Source organism: Adiantum capillus-veneris, chromosome 14 (genome assembly GCF_014529385.1).
Source record: "Adiantum capillus-veneris isolate H3 chromosome 14, ASM1452938v2, whole genome shotgun sequence".
In the NCBI taxonomy this organism is placed as follows: domain Eukaryota; kingdom Viridiplantae; phylum Streptophyta; class Polypodiopsida; order Polypodiales; family Pteridaceae; genus Adiantum; species Adiantum capillus-veneris.
This window is the reverse complement of record NC_140944.1, coordinates 145,331,107-145,350,491: the sequence shown is the minus strand read 5'-3', so window position 1 is coordinate 145,350,491 and position 19,385 is coordinate 145,331,107. Positions and strand designations below refer to the sequence as shown.

The 19,385-nt window shown below is 41.6% G+C and overlaps 1 protein-coding gene across 1 annotated transcript; it reads left to right on the top strand.

Annotated features, from left to right (window-relative positions):
- The first annotated feature begins 13,824 nt into the window (after positions 1-13,824).
- Positions 13,825-14,202, top strand: LOC147443302 (uncharacterized). Its single transcript, XM_086529834.1, has 2 exons — positions 13,825-13,858; positions 13,952-14,202. The coding sequence occupies exons 1-2, from the start codon at positions 13,825-13,827 to the stop codon at positions 14,200-14,202; spliced, it is 285 nt and encodes a 94-aa protein (XP_086385960.1).
- Positions 14,203-19,385: the final 5,183 nt, after the last annotated feature.

Genomic DNA, 19,385 nt, shown 5'->3' with positions numbered 1-19,385 from the left:
CTTCCGCCCCCCCTACCCCTATAAATACCCTAACCCTAAATACCCTCCCGATGGCGCCTATACCTTTCCCGGCTTTGTTTCGATGGCTAGCCTCATCAACCCACCTTTGTCAACCTTAACCACATCAGTGCAAGTCTCTACCCTTTCCACTACGCCCTCAAAGAAGACCTTGTTTAGCCCGTAATAAATCTTGGGTCTTATCATAAACCTACCAATCGAGGATCTTGACCACATCTCCATTCCCTCTACCATTAATTGAAGGAGTACGAGCGGAAGTGCGACGCGAGAGAGAGTGCGAGAAGAAGAGCACGACGATATGGTGAACTCGCTCTACTGTAATGTGTAAAGCATAGTGAGTTCTTATTAGGTTTTTACAAAAGAATATGTGTACATACCTGGCGGCCCGCCCACTTACGTGGGCGACCACGTTGGGCTTTATACCCCAACAACCTCCCACTTAAAGTCCAATGTGGTACTTTAAGTGTGAGAGAAGCTACTATACAAGCTAATATACAAGAGATGTAGAGAAGTGATGTACTACCCTACACCTAACTGCTTGCGAAAATACGCAAAGCTCTCTGAGGGAAGTCCTTTTGTAAGTAGATCAGCAGGATTTTCTGTGGTGTGAACTTTGACAAGCTGAAGTTGCTTATCCTCGAGCATTTCCCTGATGAAATGATACTTCACATCCACATGCTTTGTCTTTGCGTGATAAACTGGATTGCGAGCCAATTGTATAGCACTTTGACTATCACAATATAACACAGGCATCTCTTCTTTGATTCCCAAATCTGTTACTAGTCGATTAAGCCAAATTGATTCTTTGCATGCCTCTGATGCTGCAACATATTCAGCCTCTGGAGTAGACTGAGTAACACAATCTTGTAATCTGGAACGCCATGATACTACTCCACCAACCAATGTAAAGACATACCCTGACGTAGACCTTCGGTTGCCTAAGTCACCTGCATAACCTGAGTCTGTAAAACCCTTTACACTTAGCTCCTGACTCCCATATGTTACCATATACATGTGGTAGTGATGTGTGTGAACACACTAGGACCGCCGGGGCATTTTTTCCCTCTTTAGGAGGTTTTTTCCCCCGTGCATTGTATATACGCCCATCACTCTAGGGCTATCTATCTTTCCATTGCACACTAAGGAATACACTCTCTATTGTGTGCCTTGAGCTTCCTTCGTCTTCTCCAAGCTGTGTGTGTTTCTCTGCAACCCTAATTCCAACAATTGGTATCAGAGCAGGTCACGTCCTCCCGGGCTTAGTCGCCAGCTGCTCCAGCACACGCCTGCTCACTTTCTCCGATTTCAGTGAGCTTTGACAAGCGTTCGCAGGTCGACAAATTTTTTGGGAGCGCTCGTAGAGCTCGGTCTGCTCAGAATTTTGATTTGGGCTCATTTCGGCCTCCGTTTCCACCACGGGCAGTACTGCACAGGCTATTTCGTCATTTTGTGCAGATTTTCTGTCAGTGCCGTTTTCTGCATAACAGGTGCCTTATAGTCTTCTACGGTTTGTGCTATATAGCACAAGTTGTTCCCGCTCCATTTCTCCTATTTTCGGGCAGTTTTCACATCAGGTGCAGCATTTACCATGGCTGACAACAACAACACAGATGTGTTCAAGATGTTTGCTGCTGAGGACAGGTTGGATGGGGACAACTACCCTATGTGGGCTTATATGATGCAACACGTTCTTGTGTCAAAAGGTGTCTGGAACATTGTGCAGGGCATTGATGTACGTCCTGGTTCTGAAGATGTAGGCGATATTGAGGATGTTGCAGGTCTTGCTGCAAGGATTGCAGCTGTTAGAGTTGTTTTGCCTACAGCAGAACAAGCTCGTTGGGATGTTAAGGATGCGCAGGCTCATGCATTGATTGCGTTGTCTGTGAAGCGCACCATTATTCCTCACATCCGTTCAGCAAAATCTGCAAAACAGGCTTGGGATATTCTAGCAGGTCTTTATGCAAGCCGCAATGAGGCTAAAATTGCTTTGCTGCGTAAAGAGCTAGAGTCGAAGATTATGCATGAGGAAGATGATATGGACACTTTCCTTGCTAGTGTCAAGGATATCAATGAGCAACTCATTTCTGCAGGTGAAGTCATTTCTGACAGTTCCCTTGTGCAGACTGTTCTTGATGCCTTACCAGATTCCTACCAGACTTTTGCTAGTACTTGGAGACTGATGACCCAAGGAAATCCTGAAGTTGTCAAGTTTGATGCATTATGCACATTGCTGTTGCAAGAGTCACTTTCTAGAAAAAACAGGACTAGGCAGCGTGCAGTTGAACAGGCTTTTATTGCCTCTCAAAGAAAGGGTGGTAACAGTAATGCAGCCACTTCTTATGGTTCTGCTGCGAGTGGCAAAAATTCTGTTCCTAATGCTTCTGTTGGCAGCACTTCGTCTGGCAATTCTGGTGATAAGGGCAAAAAGAAGATGCGTTGCCATTATTGTAAAGCCAATGATCACTTGATCAAGTCGTGTCCTAAGTTGAAGGCCAAAGAGGCTAAGAAGAAAGAGGGTGGTTCCACTGCAAATGCTGGTTCCACTACAAATGCAGCCATTGTTGAGTCTTCTGTGAAAGGAGATTTTGATGCTGATGTTGATGCAGAATGGGCTTTTAGCGCAGAGTGCACTTACAATCCTGCTGTCCATGATGCATGCTTGTCAGTTGCTGCAGATTCACATGTGTGGTATTTCGACAGTGGTGCTACAAAGCACATTACCTCACATCGTGAATTGTTTACCTCTCTCGAGTCTGTCCCTCATGGGAATTCAGTCACTTGTGCCAACAACGCCTCTTATCCAGTTCAGGGAGTTGGAAAGATTGTGCTCACTGCTGCTAATGGCAGTTCCTTCACACTTGTTGATGCACTTTATGTACCTGGGATCAAGAAGAATCTATTGTCTGTATCCGCACTTGCTAGACTTGGACTTGTAGTCAAATTTGTGGATGACAGATGTACAGTTCATGATCTCAGTTTTGGTGATGAAATTGTTGCATCTGGGCTTTTGTGCCGTGGGCTGTATAAGCTCACTTTGTATGACAAGTGTGGACAAAATTTTGCAAATGCTGTTGCAGATTCAAGGGCTATTTCAGATGCAAAACTTTGGCATGCACGTTTTGGTCATCTGAATTTTGCCAGTTTGCTGCGTTTGCAGAAATCTGATATGGTTGCTTCTTTGCCGCCTCTTGAAGCACCTATCAAACATGTTTGTGAAGGCTGTATTCTGGGTAAAATGCAGCGTTCTAAGTTTCCAAAGGATGGTTCAGTTAGGGCCACATGCAGGTTGCAGCTTGTGCATAGTGACGTTTGTGGGCCCATGCAAACTCCGTCCTTGGGCAATTACCTGTACTTCGTGACTTTCATTGATGATTACTCCAGGCATGCGTGGGTATTTCCGCTTAAAGCGAAGTCCGAAGTTTTTATGTGCTTCAAACAATTTTTGGCTATGGCTGAAAATGTCTCAAAATGTACTATGGGCACCCTCCGTTCCGATCGAGGGGGGGAGTATATGTCTCATGAATTTAATGCATTTCTGGCTAGTCGTGGGATAAAACACCAATGTACAGTGCCTTATACACCTCAGCAAAATGGTGTTGCTGAGAGGAAAAACAGGTCACTAACGGAAATGGCACGATGTATGGTCAAAAGTCAAGCTTTGCCGCATTCTTTTTGGCTTGAGGCCATCATGTGTGCCACTTATGTACTTAACAGGTGTCCTACGAAAGCTTTGCAGTCTATTACTCCATATGAAGCATGGCATGATAGAAAACCTTCTATTGAGCACATGCGTGTTTTTGGCTGTTTGGCATATGCTTTGGTGCCACAAGTGCAGCGCAGAAAATTGGATGATAAGGCTGTCAAATGTATTTTTGTTGGTTATAGTGCTGAAAGCAAAGGTTACAGGTTGTATCATCCGCAAACAAAACGTATTTTGGTTTCACGGGATGTAGTGTTTGTGGAAGATTCTGTTCAACCCTTGCTGTCATGTACTAGAGACAGTAATGTAAGCTCACAGGACATTTATGACACTTTGTTGCCTCTTTTTAGTGGTGGAAATACGAATGTAAGTTCCAATGAGGCAAATGTACAGCCTATGGGGGTTTCTGAAAATGTTTTAGAACAGCCTATTACTGATGCAGATGTACATGATGTACTTGATGAGGAAAGGGCTGAAAATGAGCAGGCTAGAGGTATGCCAAAATGGCTGGTGCACACTTTGCGTGACAGTAAATTGGATGCACCTTTATCTAGTCGTACTCGTTCAGGCTCTCGCCATGCATCTTATGCATCAGATTGTTATGCTTTGGCTGTGTCTAGTTTACATGATGTTGAGGAGCCTCTGTCCTTTGATGAAGCACAGAATTCAGAAAATTGGATTGCTGCCATGAAATCAGAATATGATGCACTTATAGAGAATGACACATGGACTTTATGTGATTTGCCTCCTGGCAAAAAGGCCATTGGTACGAAGTGGGTTTACAAGTTGAAACGCAAGCCGGATGGTGAGATCGATCGCCATAAGGCTCGACTTGTTGCAAAGGGTTATGCACAACAAAAAGGCATAGATTATGAAGAGACTTTTGCTCCCACTTGTCGTATGACTACTGTGCGTTTTCTATGTGCATTGGCAGCTCATTTTGGTTGGGATGTACATCAATCAGACATTGTTACTGCTTTCTTGAATGGTGACATATTTGAGGAAGTTTATGTAACGCAGCCTCGCGGTTTTGTCATAAAAGGACAAGAGGACAAAGTGTGCAAATGTAAGAAGGCTTTGTATGGGTTGAAGCAATCTCCTCGTGCTTGGTATGAGAAAGCTGACACTCATTTGGTTAAACGAGGCTTTCGTAACAGTCCAACAGAAAGCACATTGTATGTAAAGCGTGAGGATGATGTATTTCTCATTGTGGTTCTTTATGTTGATGATTTGTTGATCACTGGACCAAATGAGAGACATATTGCTGAATTTAAGGCTGATTTGAATGCTACTTTCAAGATGAAAGATTTGGGGCTGTTGCATCATTACTTGGGTATACAGTTTAATCAGTGTGATGGTGGTATTGCCTTGTGTCAGAAAAGTTACATAGAGACATTGCTATGTAAGTTTGGACTTGAGGATTGCAAACCTATTGCCACTCCCATGGAAACAGGTTTGAAGTTGAGTCTACATGATGCTGGCGATCCTGCTGATGTCACTCTTTACCAAACTGCTGTTGGCTGCCTCATTTATGTATGCAACACGAGGCCAGATATTCAGTTTGCAGTCTCGCAGGTCAGCAGATTTATGCATAGCCCAGGGTCTAAGCATTGGCAGGCTGTCAAGAGGATTTTCCGCTACCTTAGTGGCACTTTACATCTTTGCTTGTTTTATCCCAAGGGGGGATCATTGCCGCCAGACTTACATGCTTTTTCGGACTCAGATTGGGCTGGTTGTTTTGACACGCGAGTGTCCACAAGTGGTTTTTGTTTCATGCTTGGCAGTTCATGTATATCATGGTTCAGCAAGAAGCAACCTACTGTGGCCACTTCGAGTTGTGAGGCTGAGTACAGGGCAGTCTTCACAGCTACGGTTGAGTGTGTATGGCTCAGACGCCTTATGGCTGACTTGGGTGTTGGACAGGACACTGCCAACACTATCTACACTGACAGTCAGAGCGCATTGGTAGTTGCGAGGAACCCAGTTTTTCATGCTCGCACAAAGCACATTGAGGTGCATTACCACTATGTCAGGGAGAGGCTCTCAGCAGGAGAGATCAGCTTGGCTTATGTGCCAACACAGGACAACCTTGCAGATCTTTTCACAAAGGCATTGTCTCGTGAGAAGCTTGAAGCTTTCCGCAAAGCTTTGGGCTTACTCCCCTTTGTGGACTGATCCTGTCCTCAGGGCATGGCACTTCCCTTTACTCATGTGCCAGCTCTCGTTCACCGCATCACTCCAGGGGGGATTTGTTACCATATACATGTGGTAGTGATGTGTGTGAACACACTAGGACCGCCGGGGCATTTTTTCCCTCTTTAGGAGGTTTTTTCCCCCGTGCATTGTATATACGCCCATCACTCTAGGGCTATCTATCTTTCCATTGCACACTAAGGAATACACTCTCTATTGTGTGCCTTGAGCTTCCTTCGTCTTCTCCAAGCTGTGTGTGTTTCTCTGCAACCCTAATTCCAACACCATAGCATATACACATACTCTTTGTAGCTTTCAGGTATCTCAATATTTCTTTCACTGCCTCCCAATGTTTCTTGCCTGGGTTTCACATATATCGACTTACTACTCCCACTGCAAATGCAATGTCTGGGCGAGTAGCAATCATTGCATACATCAAACTACCCACTGCAGACGCATATGGAATCTTATCCATTTCAGCATGTTCTTCCTCAGACACGGGACAATCTTGTTTGCTAAGTTTCACATATGGTGGCAATGGAACACTCAATGCCTTTCCCTTCTCCATATTGAAACCTTGCAAAACCTTGTCAATATACTCTGTTTGAGATAACCAAATCAACTTCTTTGATCTGTCTCTCTCAATGCGCATACCAAGTATATGACTTGCCTCACCCATGTCTTTCATGTCAAATGATTTTGCCATCTTTGACTTCAAAGCTGAAATTTCTTCCAGGTGCTTGTCAGCAATCAACATGTCATCCACATACAAAATAAGAATCAGCCAACTGCCATCCTTAGCCTTCTTTGTATATAGACAGTGATCGAACTCACTACATTTGTAGCCTTGAGAAAGCATAAACTTGTGGAACTTATGGTACCATGCCCTCGGTGATTGTTTTAAGCCATAAAGACTCTTTAACAACTGGCATACCAAATCTTCCTTGCCTTTCTGAACAAACCCTTCTGGCTACTGCATATAAATTTCCACATCTAAATCACCATGCAAGAACGTTGTCTTGACATCCATTTGGCGCAACACCAAATCTAATATGGCAACCAATGCAAGAAAGCATCTCAATGTAGTCATCTTGACCACCGGAGAGAAGACTTCATCAAAGTCAATGCCTTGTTCTTGCTTAAAGCCCTTGGCAACAAGCCTTGCTTTGTACTTTGGCTGACTATCATGAGCGGTGATCTTATACCTGTAAACCCATTTACAAGGTAGAGCCTTTTTGCCCTGTGGTAATTTAACTAGCTTCCATGTCTGGTTTTTATGCAGAGTTGTCATCTCTGACTGCATGGCCAATTGCGGAGTCCTTCATTTGCACTGCTTCCTTGTAACATGAAGGCTCATTGCAATCAGTCAACATGACATAGTTCATAGATAGAACAAACCTATCAGGAGGTCGCGTGATACATCCAGATCTACGCACAATAGGTGGCTCAGGCTCAGCCACAACCCGTGGTTCCACTCTATCCTGTCCTTGCTTCTCTTGAGCCCTGACATTTTGTCTTGCACGTGCAGGTCCATCTTCTTGGAAGACAACTCTTCTAATCTCCTCAACCCTCTCTGGTTTAGAATAATATTTGGCTTCATTAAAGTGAACATCATTGCTGCGGATAACCTTTCTGGATTCGGGATCCCAAAGTCTGTACCCCATCTCACCAGAATTACCATAGCCTAGAAAGATGCACTTTCTACTCTTTGGCTCAAGTTTGTTCCTAAATTCCTTTGGAACATGAGTATATGCCTCACAGCCAAAGACTCTGAGATGCTTGTATGAGGGCATTTTGCCTGACCATACCATCTCTGGCACTGAATCCTTCTCCAAAACCTTGCTAAGAGATCTATTTATAAGATGAACAGCTGTTGATACAGCTTCAGCCCAAAACCCATTTGGTAGTTGTGCATTAGACAACATACTTCTGACCTTCTCTTGTATGTTCCTATTCATCCTCTCAGCAACACCATTTTGAGGAGGATTGTAAGGAGCAGTAAGTTCACGTTTTATACCTTTTGACTCACAAAAGTCCTGAAAGCCCTTTGAAACATACTCTCCAGCATTGTCAGTGCGTAAGCATTTAAGCTTCTTGCCACTCTGATTCTCCACAAGTGTCACAAACGTTTTGAAAACACTAAACACTTCATCCTTGTGCTTACACCCATACTTTCCTCAAGTAATCATCTATAAATGTCATAAAGTAAGAAGCTCCCCCTAGAGATAGGTTAGGCATAGGTCCACACAAATCACTATGAACAAGTGCCAACTGTGTATCTCTTCTACTGCTTCTATGCTTATGTGGCTGCTGTGTTTGCTTACCATACAGACAATGTTCACAGAATTCAAAATCATTAAATGAAAATCCAGGAAAATAACCAGAACGAGACAAGATTTCCATTCCCTTCTTGGACATATGTCCTAACCGGCTTTGCCACAAAGAAACGTTCGGCTGCTCGGTTACATTGATTACATTTTTAGAGACATTTGATGCATAAATCATGTAAAGTCCTTCAGACTTTACTCCATGTGCTACTGTCATGGAACCCTTGGATATCTTCCACATGTTCTGTCCAAAAGTGGTGACATAGCCAGCATCATCAAGTAAACCTGTGTTGATCAAGCTCTTTGTAATTGCGGGATCATGTCTCACATTTTTCAGCGTGAAAGAAGAGCCATTCTGAAACTTCAATTGAACATCTCCAACACCTAAGATCTCACATGTCTGCCCATTGCTTAGACGAACATGATCTTTAGTGGTCACATACGAGGTAAACCACTCCTTGTTTGGAGACACATGAAGTGATGCCCCTGAGTTTATAATCCAGTCACTTAGTGCATTTCCATCAGATGCTGTAAGAAGAGCTGAGTCCATTGTATTCTTCAAGAAGTAGATGTCTCCTGACACTAGACTGTCATCCTCTGCAACAGTGTTTGTCACATTTATTTCTTGAATCTTCACTGAGGACTTGTTCTTCTCACCATGGTCTTCAGCTTTCGCTTTGCCTTTTTCTACTTTCCATTCTCTGCAGTCTCTTTTCATGTGACCCTTCTTGCCACAATGGTAGCATTCTATGTCACTCTTGCCTTTAGCACTGCGGGACTTGCTACGAGACTGATTCCTCTTTCCACCTTTGTACTTTTCTTTGGTCCTTCCCCTAACAACTAAGGCTGTTCCTTTGCCTTTGTCCATTGTCTTTCTGTTGGTTTCTTCAGTAAGGAGACTGCCTTCTACACCTGCTATGGTCAAACCATCTGGAGGTGCAGAATTACTCAAAGCTGTGCGAAAAGTGTCCCAACTTTCCGGCAATGTGATCGACAGGAACATAGCTCTAACAGGTTCATCAAACTTGACACCTTGAGCTGACAACTGGCTGTAGATGGTGTTGAATTCATTCAGATGATTGGACATAGGTGTCCCTTCTTTCATCTTCAAGTCAACAAGCTTCTTAAGCCAGTATACCTGTGAAGCTGCACTCTGCTTCTCATAAAGATCACTCAGCTTTGTCCATGCTTCATAAGCCAGTATACCTGTGAAGCTGCACTCTGCTTCTCATAAAGATCACTCAGCTTTGTCCATGCTTCATAAGCCGACATCTTGTCTGCTACATTGAAGTAAACGCTTTCTGCCAAAGTCAGCATAATGGTAGAAAGTGCCAATTCATCCATTTTGCTGCATTCATCTTCGTCCATATCTTCTGGTTTTATCCCCTTGAGCTTTATAGGTTTTATCTGCTTCTTTTGTACCAACACGTGCCAAATCTGCTTCTTCCACAATGGGAAATTGGTTCCATCTAGCTTCTTGATATTGTAAAGAGCAGTGTCCTGTGATCCCAGCCATAGCTACGCTTCACAGTAGTTTACTTTCTTGGGAAAAATTCAGCAGAGTTTCCCATGTAAACTGACCTCTGAACCAATATCAACCTGTCAAATGAACCAAGAAAGCTTCATATTCTGCATAAATTTCGGCAGAGTCTCCTTTGTAAAATGGCTCTGGTGTACTCAAAAAACAGACCAAAAACAGCTGAAAAAACCACTGTCTCTCTAACCCTGTAAGCTGTGGGTAAACATGTCCTCCACCTGTACAGTCTCTCACTGTCCTGTCACTGTCGTATAAGCATAGACTGCGACAATGCCTCAACGGTAGTAAAGCAAAGATGCAATCCCAACTGTCTAACTCACAGTCAATACATCCTAGCTACCTATCTAAGGGTGCTCGAGGGATCGCTCCAAGACCTGTATCACCGAAAGGATCTCAACATTCGAGAATCCCCCAGCTCAATAAAACCTCACTCGACCCTCAACAAAGGCTGCAGTAAATCTGACAGTACATAGACTTCCCACAAAGTCAAACAGCCACAAATTTCCCACAGCCAGCAAACCCTTAACAGACATACATCATCTCTGACAATACATCCCATGTGGAAGTACCTGCAATGTCAGGATGAAATCTGGAATATCAAGCAGCAAACACAACCTACCTGATGAACTAGTGGATGTCGCCTACAATCTGTGTAGATGCGCCCGTGTCGTATGTGACACGCCTCCAAGAACTGTGAGGCGTCCTTCGATGTGTAGACAACCACAAATCAGCACTCTGGGAGTGCCGATATCCTCAGCACCTGCAGTCGTAGGCCGAAACCCCAAATTTGCAGAGTCGGATCTGCACCCGTCGAGACCACGTAGTCGAAAATGGCATGCGCAGAACTTTGCCGAACGGTGGCCGAGATGACCTCAGAATGAAATTTTGAGAACAGTGAGCCCTTCGGGCTCGAAGATACCACGGCATGCAGAAAGACTTCTTGCGTGCCATGGCGCACGGGGCATCCACCAAGCTCATCAAATTGTGAAACACCCCCCGCCGCAATCCTTTGGCACAATTGTTGCTTGATAATTTGCTCTGAAAACATGGCCTTGCATGGAAAATTCCTCTTTAGGGTCATTTTTTGGCTACCATCCAGCCAAGATATCCCGACAAGTGATTTTAGTTTTCTAGTGAGAGACTTTTCTCATACACAATAGCTTCTCCTCATAATGAGGGTTTGATAAGTGTGTTTTTTTAGAATAAGAATTACAAGGGTAAATCAAGCTCCATACTTAACACATTTTCATGTCCATCTTTAAGAGGAAAAACTGTCAAATTGTAGGAATTTTTACTAAATAAGAAATGTAGGTCATATATTTCTTAGGTTGGCCCAAAAAAAAAAAAAAAATCTATTTTTAGGTATGTACTCATTTAAGCTCAGCAATAAATTGCAACTTAATGCATAAACTTCTATTTTGAAAACTTTCTTCTTCTGGGTCCTTTAAAATCAAATAGAGTCTTATCATTTTTTTCACACATTAAAGCTATACTTCCATGAATATTTCATATTTTATACAAAGGTTATGGTCAAATTATCAAAATCTACCATAAGCTATGTGGCCTAAGCCACTAACCTGATCCAAGGCAGTTTTTGTGCATATGTCCTAAGGTCCACCACGAACTTGGCCCAAACAACTTTTTTACATACATCCTAAGACTAGTGTTAACCACCCATCATTCTAGCCTTTGGTCAAAGACTAATTAAGTTTTTAAGTACTTCCTTACTCTGTCAAATAAAGAGGCCCTCCTTTACCTCATTCTCTTTGTAATTTCTATAAAGGTTGGTTATATTATTAGCAACTACATGTTTCATGTCCACATTTAGATATAGATGTCCTTTATCTAAAAATATGAATAATGAGCTTTCCTGTTCTATTAGCAATGATATGTTTCATGTCCATAATTTAGATTTAGATGTACTTTATCTAGAAATATGCATAATGAGCTTTTCTTTCTTTTATGGTGCCTTCTGACCATCCTTTCACTAGACACTTTTGATATTTAGTTATGTGTACGAACATGTCTACAAGAGTTATTGGTTGTCCTGTGTCATTTTTATGGGGTTTAGAAAATTGGGAAAACTTTAGTATTACAAGACAAGTGCGCACAATGAACCACTAATTGAATGACAACATAAAGTACTTCAAAACAATGACAAAGAGCAATCCAATTAAAGAGATGACACTGTAAGATGGTAAATATTGTATTGCATTAATCAAATACATGAGTCCACTAGCTCAGCATATGGGTTGTCTACATAAGTATTATGTTTAAAAAAAACAGAGCTAGTCTCTCAAGTCTCCCTCCCTCCACCATGATGAAGGTGTTAGGAAATAAGACGTAGCTAAATAGATATTTGAGTAGATTACTTAATGGAGAGAGATAGATTTCACCACAAGAGATTATAGAGTAGAGAGAGAAAGAGAGTACACATGATATACATGGTTCACCCAATGTGGGCTACGTCCACGGGAAAGCAGCCACTCAATGGCTTTAGTACTTCAAAACAAGAAGTAGTTTACAAAGGGATTATACCCTTAATGGAGCTCCCGCCTTGCTTCACTCTCACCACTTCACACTCACCTTGTTGCATCAACTTCACACTATGAAATGTGTGTAAAAATGGCCTCCTTTTATAGGCCAAAAGGGATGTCCTCTCTTATGAGAGGCAGCCATGTGTAGCCGCCCTTGTGTGAATAAGTCCAAATCGGACCCTCCAATCCGCCCATGTGTGGCCGCCCTTGTGTAGACAAATCCACTTTTGAATTCGGCCACCGGCCATTGACTTCCGACCACCGGCCAACCGACAGTTGTTTTCCGACCACTTTTCGGCTGCCGTCCGGCCATAATATTCCGGCGAAAAGGAATATTCCGGCGAGGGGGGGCAAAAGTCTCCGGGGCGGAAGGCCCCTAAAGTTGCCCCTGATTTTTGGCTGTGAAAATTTTGATTTCCGGCAAGTGATTTTCCTTCACGCACGATGGCTTCTCCTCAAAATGGGGGCCTTACAAATGTGTGCTTTTACCACAAAAAATTACATGGGTAAATCAGGCTCCATACTTAACATAAGGGGTCCTTCCTTTTTATTCTATTGATCCACGTTTTTGGCCTCTTCGTCTTGCCTTTCATTTGTGGCATCTTTTTGTGTTGTAACTTCAACAGACACCTTCAATTGATTCTTGGTTGTTGAGGTTTGGTTCCACACTTAAATGTCCATCTTGGCTTAGTTGGTTCTTATTATGCAATTGAGCCACTAAGTGATTGATTATATATCCCCAGGGCTCGAGTATTCAAATATTGCAGAAATGAAATTCCATGTCATTAAATTTGCAATACACCTTCTACAAATCAACCATGAACACAAAGATGTTCAATATCAAAATATAAATACAATGTGAGCTAAAAGAAGAGATGATTAATAAAGAATCCTTCTAAATTAAAAATAAAGCTCCAATAAGTCATTCATGGAAAAATACACTAACCCACATGCTTTGCAAAAATTGGCACTTACCTAAGGATCCTTTGCCAACATTGAAAATATGTGACCCTTGATAAGTCTTACACCCCTTGAATTCCACTGCATCGGCACCTTTTACAATAGATCTTTACTCCTTTGTAATGCTTTGCTATGCGATAGCAGACTCTTGCGCTGGCACCACGTACAATAGATATTTACTCCATCGTAATCCTTTGCTAGCTATGACCAAGCACAGTCCTACTAGTAATTACTTGCATAGTGTATAGTTCTCTCTCTCTCTCTCTCTCTCTCTCTCTCTCTCTCTCTCTCTCTCTCTCTCTCTCTCTCTCTCTCTCTCTCTCTCTCACACACACACACACACACACACACACACACACACACACACACACACACACACAGATGAAGTAAGGAAAGAGATATTGCTAGCGACTCTAGAAAGAGATACTTCAGTAGGAAAGTTGATATTACACATCAAGAAAGAGGTGACAGAACTCAAAAGCAAGATGCAAGCTTGGGAAGAGAGTGAAAGTGAGCTAGGAAACCGTGATCAAGGAAGGAGATGTTGGATATATGGAGAAAGATGTTGCATATCTGGAAGGAGAAAGTGGTTGCAAATCTAAAAGGGGATGTTGGAGCTATGGAGAAAGTGGTTCAAAATCTAAAAGGGGATGTTGCATATCTGCAGCTATGGAGAAAGTGGTTGCAAATCTAAAAGGGGATGTTGGAGCTATGGAGAAAGAGGTTGCAGATCTGGAAGGAGATGTTGGAGCTATGGAGAAAAAGGTTGCATATCTGGAAGAAGATTTTAAAGCTATGGAGAAAGAGGTTGCAAATCTAAAAGGAGATGTTGTAGCTATGGAGAAAGAGGTTACGGCTCTAGAAGGAGATGATGTAGCTTTGGAGGAAGAGGTTGTAAATCTAGAAGGAGATGTTATAGAGATAAAATGATGTGTGGTGGGCTACTTTACAAAAAGGTACCCTAGCATGAGAATAGGAGGAGAGAGCGATGACAGGGCATTTTAAATGCAAGAGTCACTTTCAAGAAAGAACAAGGTTAAACAGTGTATAGTTGAACAGGCTTTTGTTGTTGCTTAAAGAGAAGGTGGTAAAGTAATGTAGGTGGTTTTTCAACGACTAAAAAATCACCTATTCCCAATGCTTTTGATGGCAGCATTTCGTCTGGAAATTCTGGTGAAAAAGGAAAAAAGAATATGTGTTCCCATTATTGCAAGGCTAATGATCACTTGAGAAAACAGTGTCCTAAATAAAAGGCAAAAGAGCCCAAGAAGAAAGAGATTCGTTCCACTACAAGTGCACCTATTGTAGAATCTTCTATGAAAGGAGATTGTGATGTTGATGTAGATGCAGAGCGGGAATTTATTACAGAGTGCACTTATGATCCTTCTCTCCATGATGCATGTATGTCAGTTGCTACAAACTCACATATGTGGTACTTTGATAGTGGTGCTACAAAGCACATTACCTCACATCGTGACCTGTTTACCTCTCTCGAGTATATCCCTCATGTAGCCGCTTGTGCCAACAATGTCTCTTATCCGGTCAAGGGAGTTGTAAAGATTGTGTTGGCTATAATGAATGGAAGATGAGAGATGTACAGGCGATGTAATTGTTGCATTTGGCATTTTGTGTCGTGGTTTGTATAAGCTCACAAAGTATGACAAGTGTGGTCAAAATTTTGCAAATGCAGTTGTAAATTTAAAGGTTATTTTAGATGCAAAACTTTGGCATGCACATTTTGTGCATATGAATTACCAATTTGCTGCGTTTGCAAAAAATTGATATGGTTTCTTCTTTGCCGCCTCTTGAAGTACCTTTGAAGCATGTTTGTGAAGGCTATATTTTGGGTAAGATGCAACGTTCAAAGTTTCCAAAGGATGGTTCCGTAAGGGCTACCTACAAATTGCAACTTGTGCAATGTTTGTGGGCCTATGCAAACTCCGTCCTTAGGAAATTACCTATACTTCGTGACTTTCGCTGATGATTACTCTAAGCATGCATGGGTGTATCCGCTTAAAGCTAAGTCCAAAGTGTTCATGCGCTTCAAGCAATTTCTGGCTATGGTTGAAAATGTCTCTCAATGTACTATGGGCACTCTCCGTTCAGATCAAGGGGGAGATTATATGTCTCATGAGCTTAATGTATTTCTGGCTAGTTGTGGGATAAAACACCAATGTACATTGCCATAAACACCTCAGCACAATGGTGTTGTTGAAAGAAAAAACAGGTCACTTTTACAAAGACAGCACGATGTATGGTCAAGAGTCAAGCTTTGCCATGTTCGTTTTGGCTTGAGGCTATCATGTGTGCTACTTATGTACTTAACAGGTGTCCTACAAAATCTTTGACTCCTTATGAAGCATGGCATGATAAGAAGCCACCTATTGATTACATGCGCGTTTTTTGGTTGTTCAGCTTAGGCTTTGGTGCCACAAACACAACACAAAAAATTGGATGATAAAGCTATTAAATGCATTTTTGTTGGTTATAGTAGTGAAAACATACAAGTTATACCATCCACAAACAAAACATATCTTGATTTCATGAGATGTGCTTGTCGAAGACTCTGTTCACCCTTTATTATCATGTACCAGAGACAACGATGTAATCTCATTGGACATTTATGACACTTTGTTGCCTCTTTTTAATGATGGAAACTTGAATGTAAATTCCAACAAGGCAAATGTACAGCCTATGGGGTTTTTTTAAAATGTTATGGATCAGCCTATTACTAATGCAAATGTACATGATGTAGTTGAGGTGGATTGGGATGAGAATGAGAAGGCTAGATGTATGCCAAAATGACTGGTGCATACTTTGTGTGACAATAAATTGGATGTGTAGTCGTACTCGTTCAAGTTCTCAGCATGCATCTTATGCGACAGATTGTTATGCTTTGGTTGTTTCTAGTTTATGTGATGTGGAGGAACCTCCGTCTTTTGATGAAGCACAGAATTCAGAACGTTGGATGGATGCCATGCAATCAAAATATGGTGCACTTATAAAAAATGACACATGGACTTTATGTGATTTGCCTCCTGGAAAAAAGACCATTGCTACGAAGTGCATTTACAAGGTGAAACGTAAGCCGGATGGTGAGATTGATCGCTTTAAGGCTCGACTTGTTGCAAAAGGTTATGTACAACATAAAGGCATAGATTATGAAGAGACTTTTGCTCCCACTTGTCCTATGACTAATGTTCGTTTTCTATGTGCATTGGCAGCTCATTTTGGATGGTATGTACATCAATCAGACATTGTTACTACTTTCTTGAATGGTGATATATTTGAGGAAAATTATGTAATGCACTTTTGCGGTTTTTTCATAAAAGGACAAGAATTTAAAGTGTGCAAATGTAAGAAAGATTTGTATGGGTTGAAGCACTCTCCTTGTGCTTGGTATGAGAAAATTGACACTCATTTGGTTAAACGAGGCTTTTGTAACAGTCCAACAGAAAACACTTTGTATGTAAAGCAAGAGGGTGATGTTTCTCAACGTTGTTCTATATGTAGATGATTTGCTCATTACTAGTCCGAATGAGACACACATTGAAAGCTTGGGGCTTTTCCATCATTATTTGGGCATACAGTTTAAGCAATGTGATGGTGTTGTTGCCTTGTGTCAAACAAGCTACATAGAGACATTAATATGGAAGTTTGAACTTGAGGACTGTAAACCTATTGCTACTCCCATGGAAACAGGTTTGAAATTGAGCCTTCACGATGCTTTTCGATGTCACTCTTTATCTGACTTTTGTTGGATGCCTTATTTATGTATACAATACAAAGCACGATATTCAGTTTGCAATGTCGCAGGTCAACAGATTTATGCATAGCCCAGGGTCTAAGCATTGGTAGGTTGTCAAGAGGATTTTTCGCTACTTGAGTAGCACTTTACATCTTGGCTTGTTTTATCCCAAGGGGGGATCATTGCCGCCAGATTTAAATGGTTTTTCGAACTTAGATTGGGCTGATTGTTGTGACACGTGTTCCATGAGTGGTTTTTGTTTCATGCTTGACAGTACATGCATATCATGGTTGAGCAAGAAGCAACCTACTAAGGCCACTTGTGAAGTTGAGTACATGGCAGTTTTCACATCAGCTACGGTTGAGTGTGTATGGCTCAGACGCCTTATGGCTAATTTGGGTGTTGGACAAGATACTGCCAACATCATCTACATTGACAGTCATAGCACATTGGCAATTGCGAGTAAATACTCCGATAAGTTGGGTACCACAAGTTCCAAGAAAGTGTTGGTACACATTGGGAGGTTTTTGGTGGTATTTTGAATCAAATACTCCTTAGGCTAAAAAAAAATTCCCCTTAAAGAAATGAATGCCAATGATAGTGGCTTTAAATATAGAGATATCATGGATAATTTTGATGTGGTTTTGCAATGGTCTTACATATGTATCAAGCACGCAAGCAAGAGAATCATATGAACATATCCATAAACTAAGTGATTTTTCATAATATGCCAACCAGGGCGTTGTAGGAGATTAGATTTCTAGATGGCAAAAAGAGAGCCATCTATAAACTGCCCTTAGCCTCTCTCCGCACCTTATCTTCAAAAGAGAAAGGTTGAGGGTGGCAAGTGGCCTTCACGTTCAGGTCTAGTTTGAAGCTCTTTAATGAGGGACGATAGGCATTCCCAAAGGTATAGCTTTTATAGCAGCAAATTGTCCAAGAGGCTAGGGAGAATTTAAGTAAATGGGACAAGGTCTGATCGGTTGGAGAGAGGTGTGAGAATGAAGGTGCTCTCTACATGCTATCTATATATGATCATTTTGTTGTCTAAGAGCTTCATCCTCGTACCAATCGGTAGAGAGAACAGTTAGCCCCAAGTTCTTATCTGCGGGCTTTATGAAATGGAATGGTCTCTTAAAAGCGAGTGAAGGGCTAGAATCATGAACTTTGAGAGATTGTAATGTAAGGTAATGTAACTTTTGAAAATGCCCTATAGATTGAGGCAGATTTTTTGGGTGACAGTTGTAAGAGTAGGATTTAAGGAGGTAGGTGCTTTGCTTGCACGGTGAGGGTTGAAAGGGTTCTATCCATACTAGATAAAGTTGTTAGTCAAGACATTTTCTATCTGATCTGTAAATAGATATGCCTACATGTATGCATGTGTAATTATGTGTGTGTATGTGTGTGCGTAGGCAAACACACAAATGTGCATATACACATACAATGAGATACATACCTACATGCATTCGTGTGTCTGTGCGTGCATGTGTATGTATGTGTATATGACATTCTGACTCTTGGAATTTGTCTCGATGACATAAGAAGGTGGCCTGATTCAAATTGCTTCACAGATGACTAGAGGAGCACTATGGAAAACCTCAAGGTCGAAGGAGATGACACATTCCTTCATAAAACCATCATGTCCTTGGGTTAAATCATGCTTGACTACCATTCGAAATGGATAACCCATTCAGATTCACACTCCCGTGATCACCACACATGTACTTCCCAAGTGTGATTCCATGTGCAATGATGCTCTTTCTAATGGATTTGAGGCTTATTGACCCCCAACATTTCACTAATTCACCGCTCATCTTTGAGCTTTAAATGACAATACATGGCATACTGCATCATGAATAATTGTTATACATCATACTTATTAGGTCCCCACAATTTCAACAAAATAGAAATCCTTTGCAAAAGTGAAGGGTAAGAGTAGGAACTGGAAATCCTTCTTGACAATGAAAAGTCGAAAGACCTTTTGTTCTTATATACAAGAGATGCCCAACGTACATGCAAATGTGCATATGTTTCTTGCTTCACCTTTCAATCGGGTTTTCTTCTTCTTTGAGAATTTCCACTTGAAATTATTTTATTTAAACCAATTAGGAGATACATTTTCCTTATACTTGACACAATAAAACCTCAAAAACATATATTGGATGCAAAATGAACAAGAATATGCATTCCGCACTTTAGCACCCATATAATTATGTATGCACCTAAATGCATCCAGGAAAAACCCATTAAAGGAATGCAAGCTGTAGAAAAACAAATTACTGAAATGCCATGGAATTATACTTAATAATCTTGAATCACCTCCTTGTCTTCTTGTGTCTTTAATGCACACGAAAATGGTGTTATT

Bases quoted from the DNA above. Each gene is read 5' to 3' on its own strand.
- LOC147443302 (XM_086529834.1), top strand. From the start codon at position 13,825: ATGGAGAAAGATGTTGCATATCTGGAAGGAGAAA. The intron at 13,859-13,951 runs GTGGTTGCAAAT...CTATGGAGAAAG, and splicing joins TGCATATCTGGAAGGAGAAA to TGGTTGCAAATCTAAAAGGG.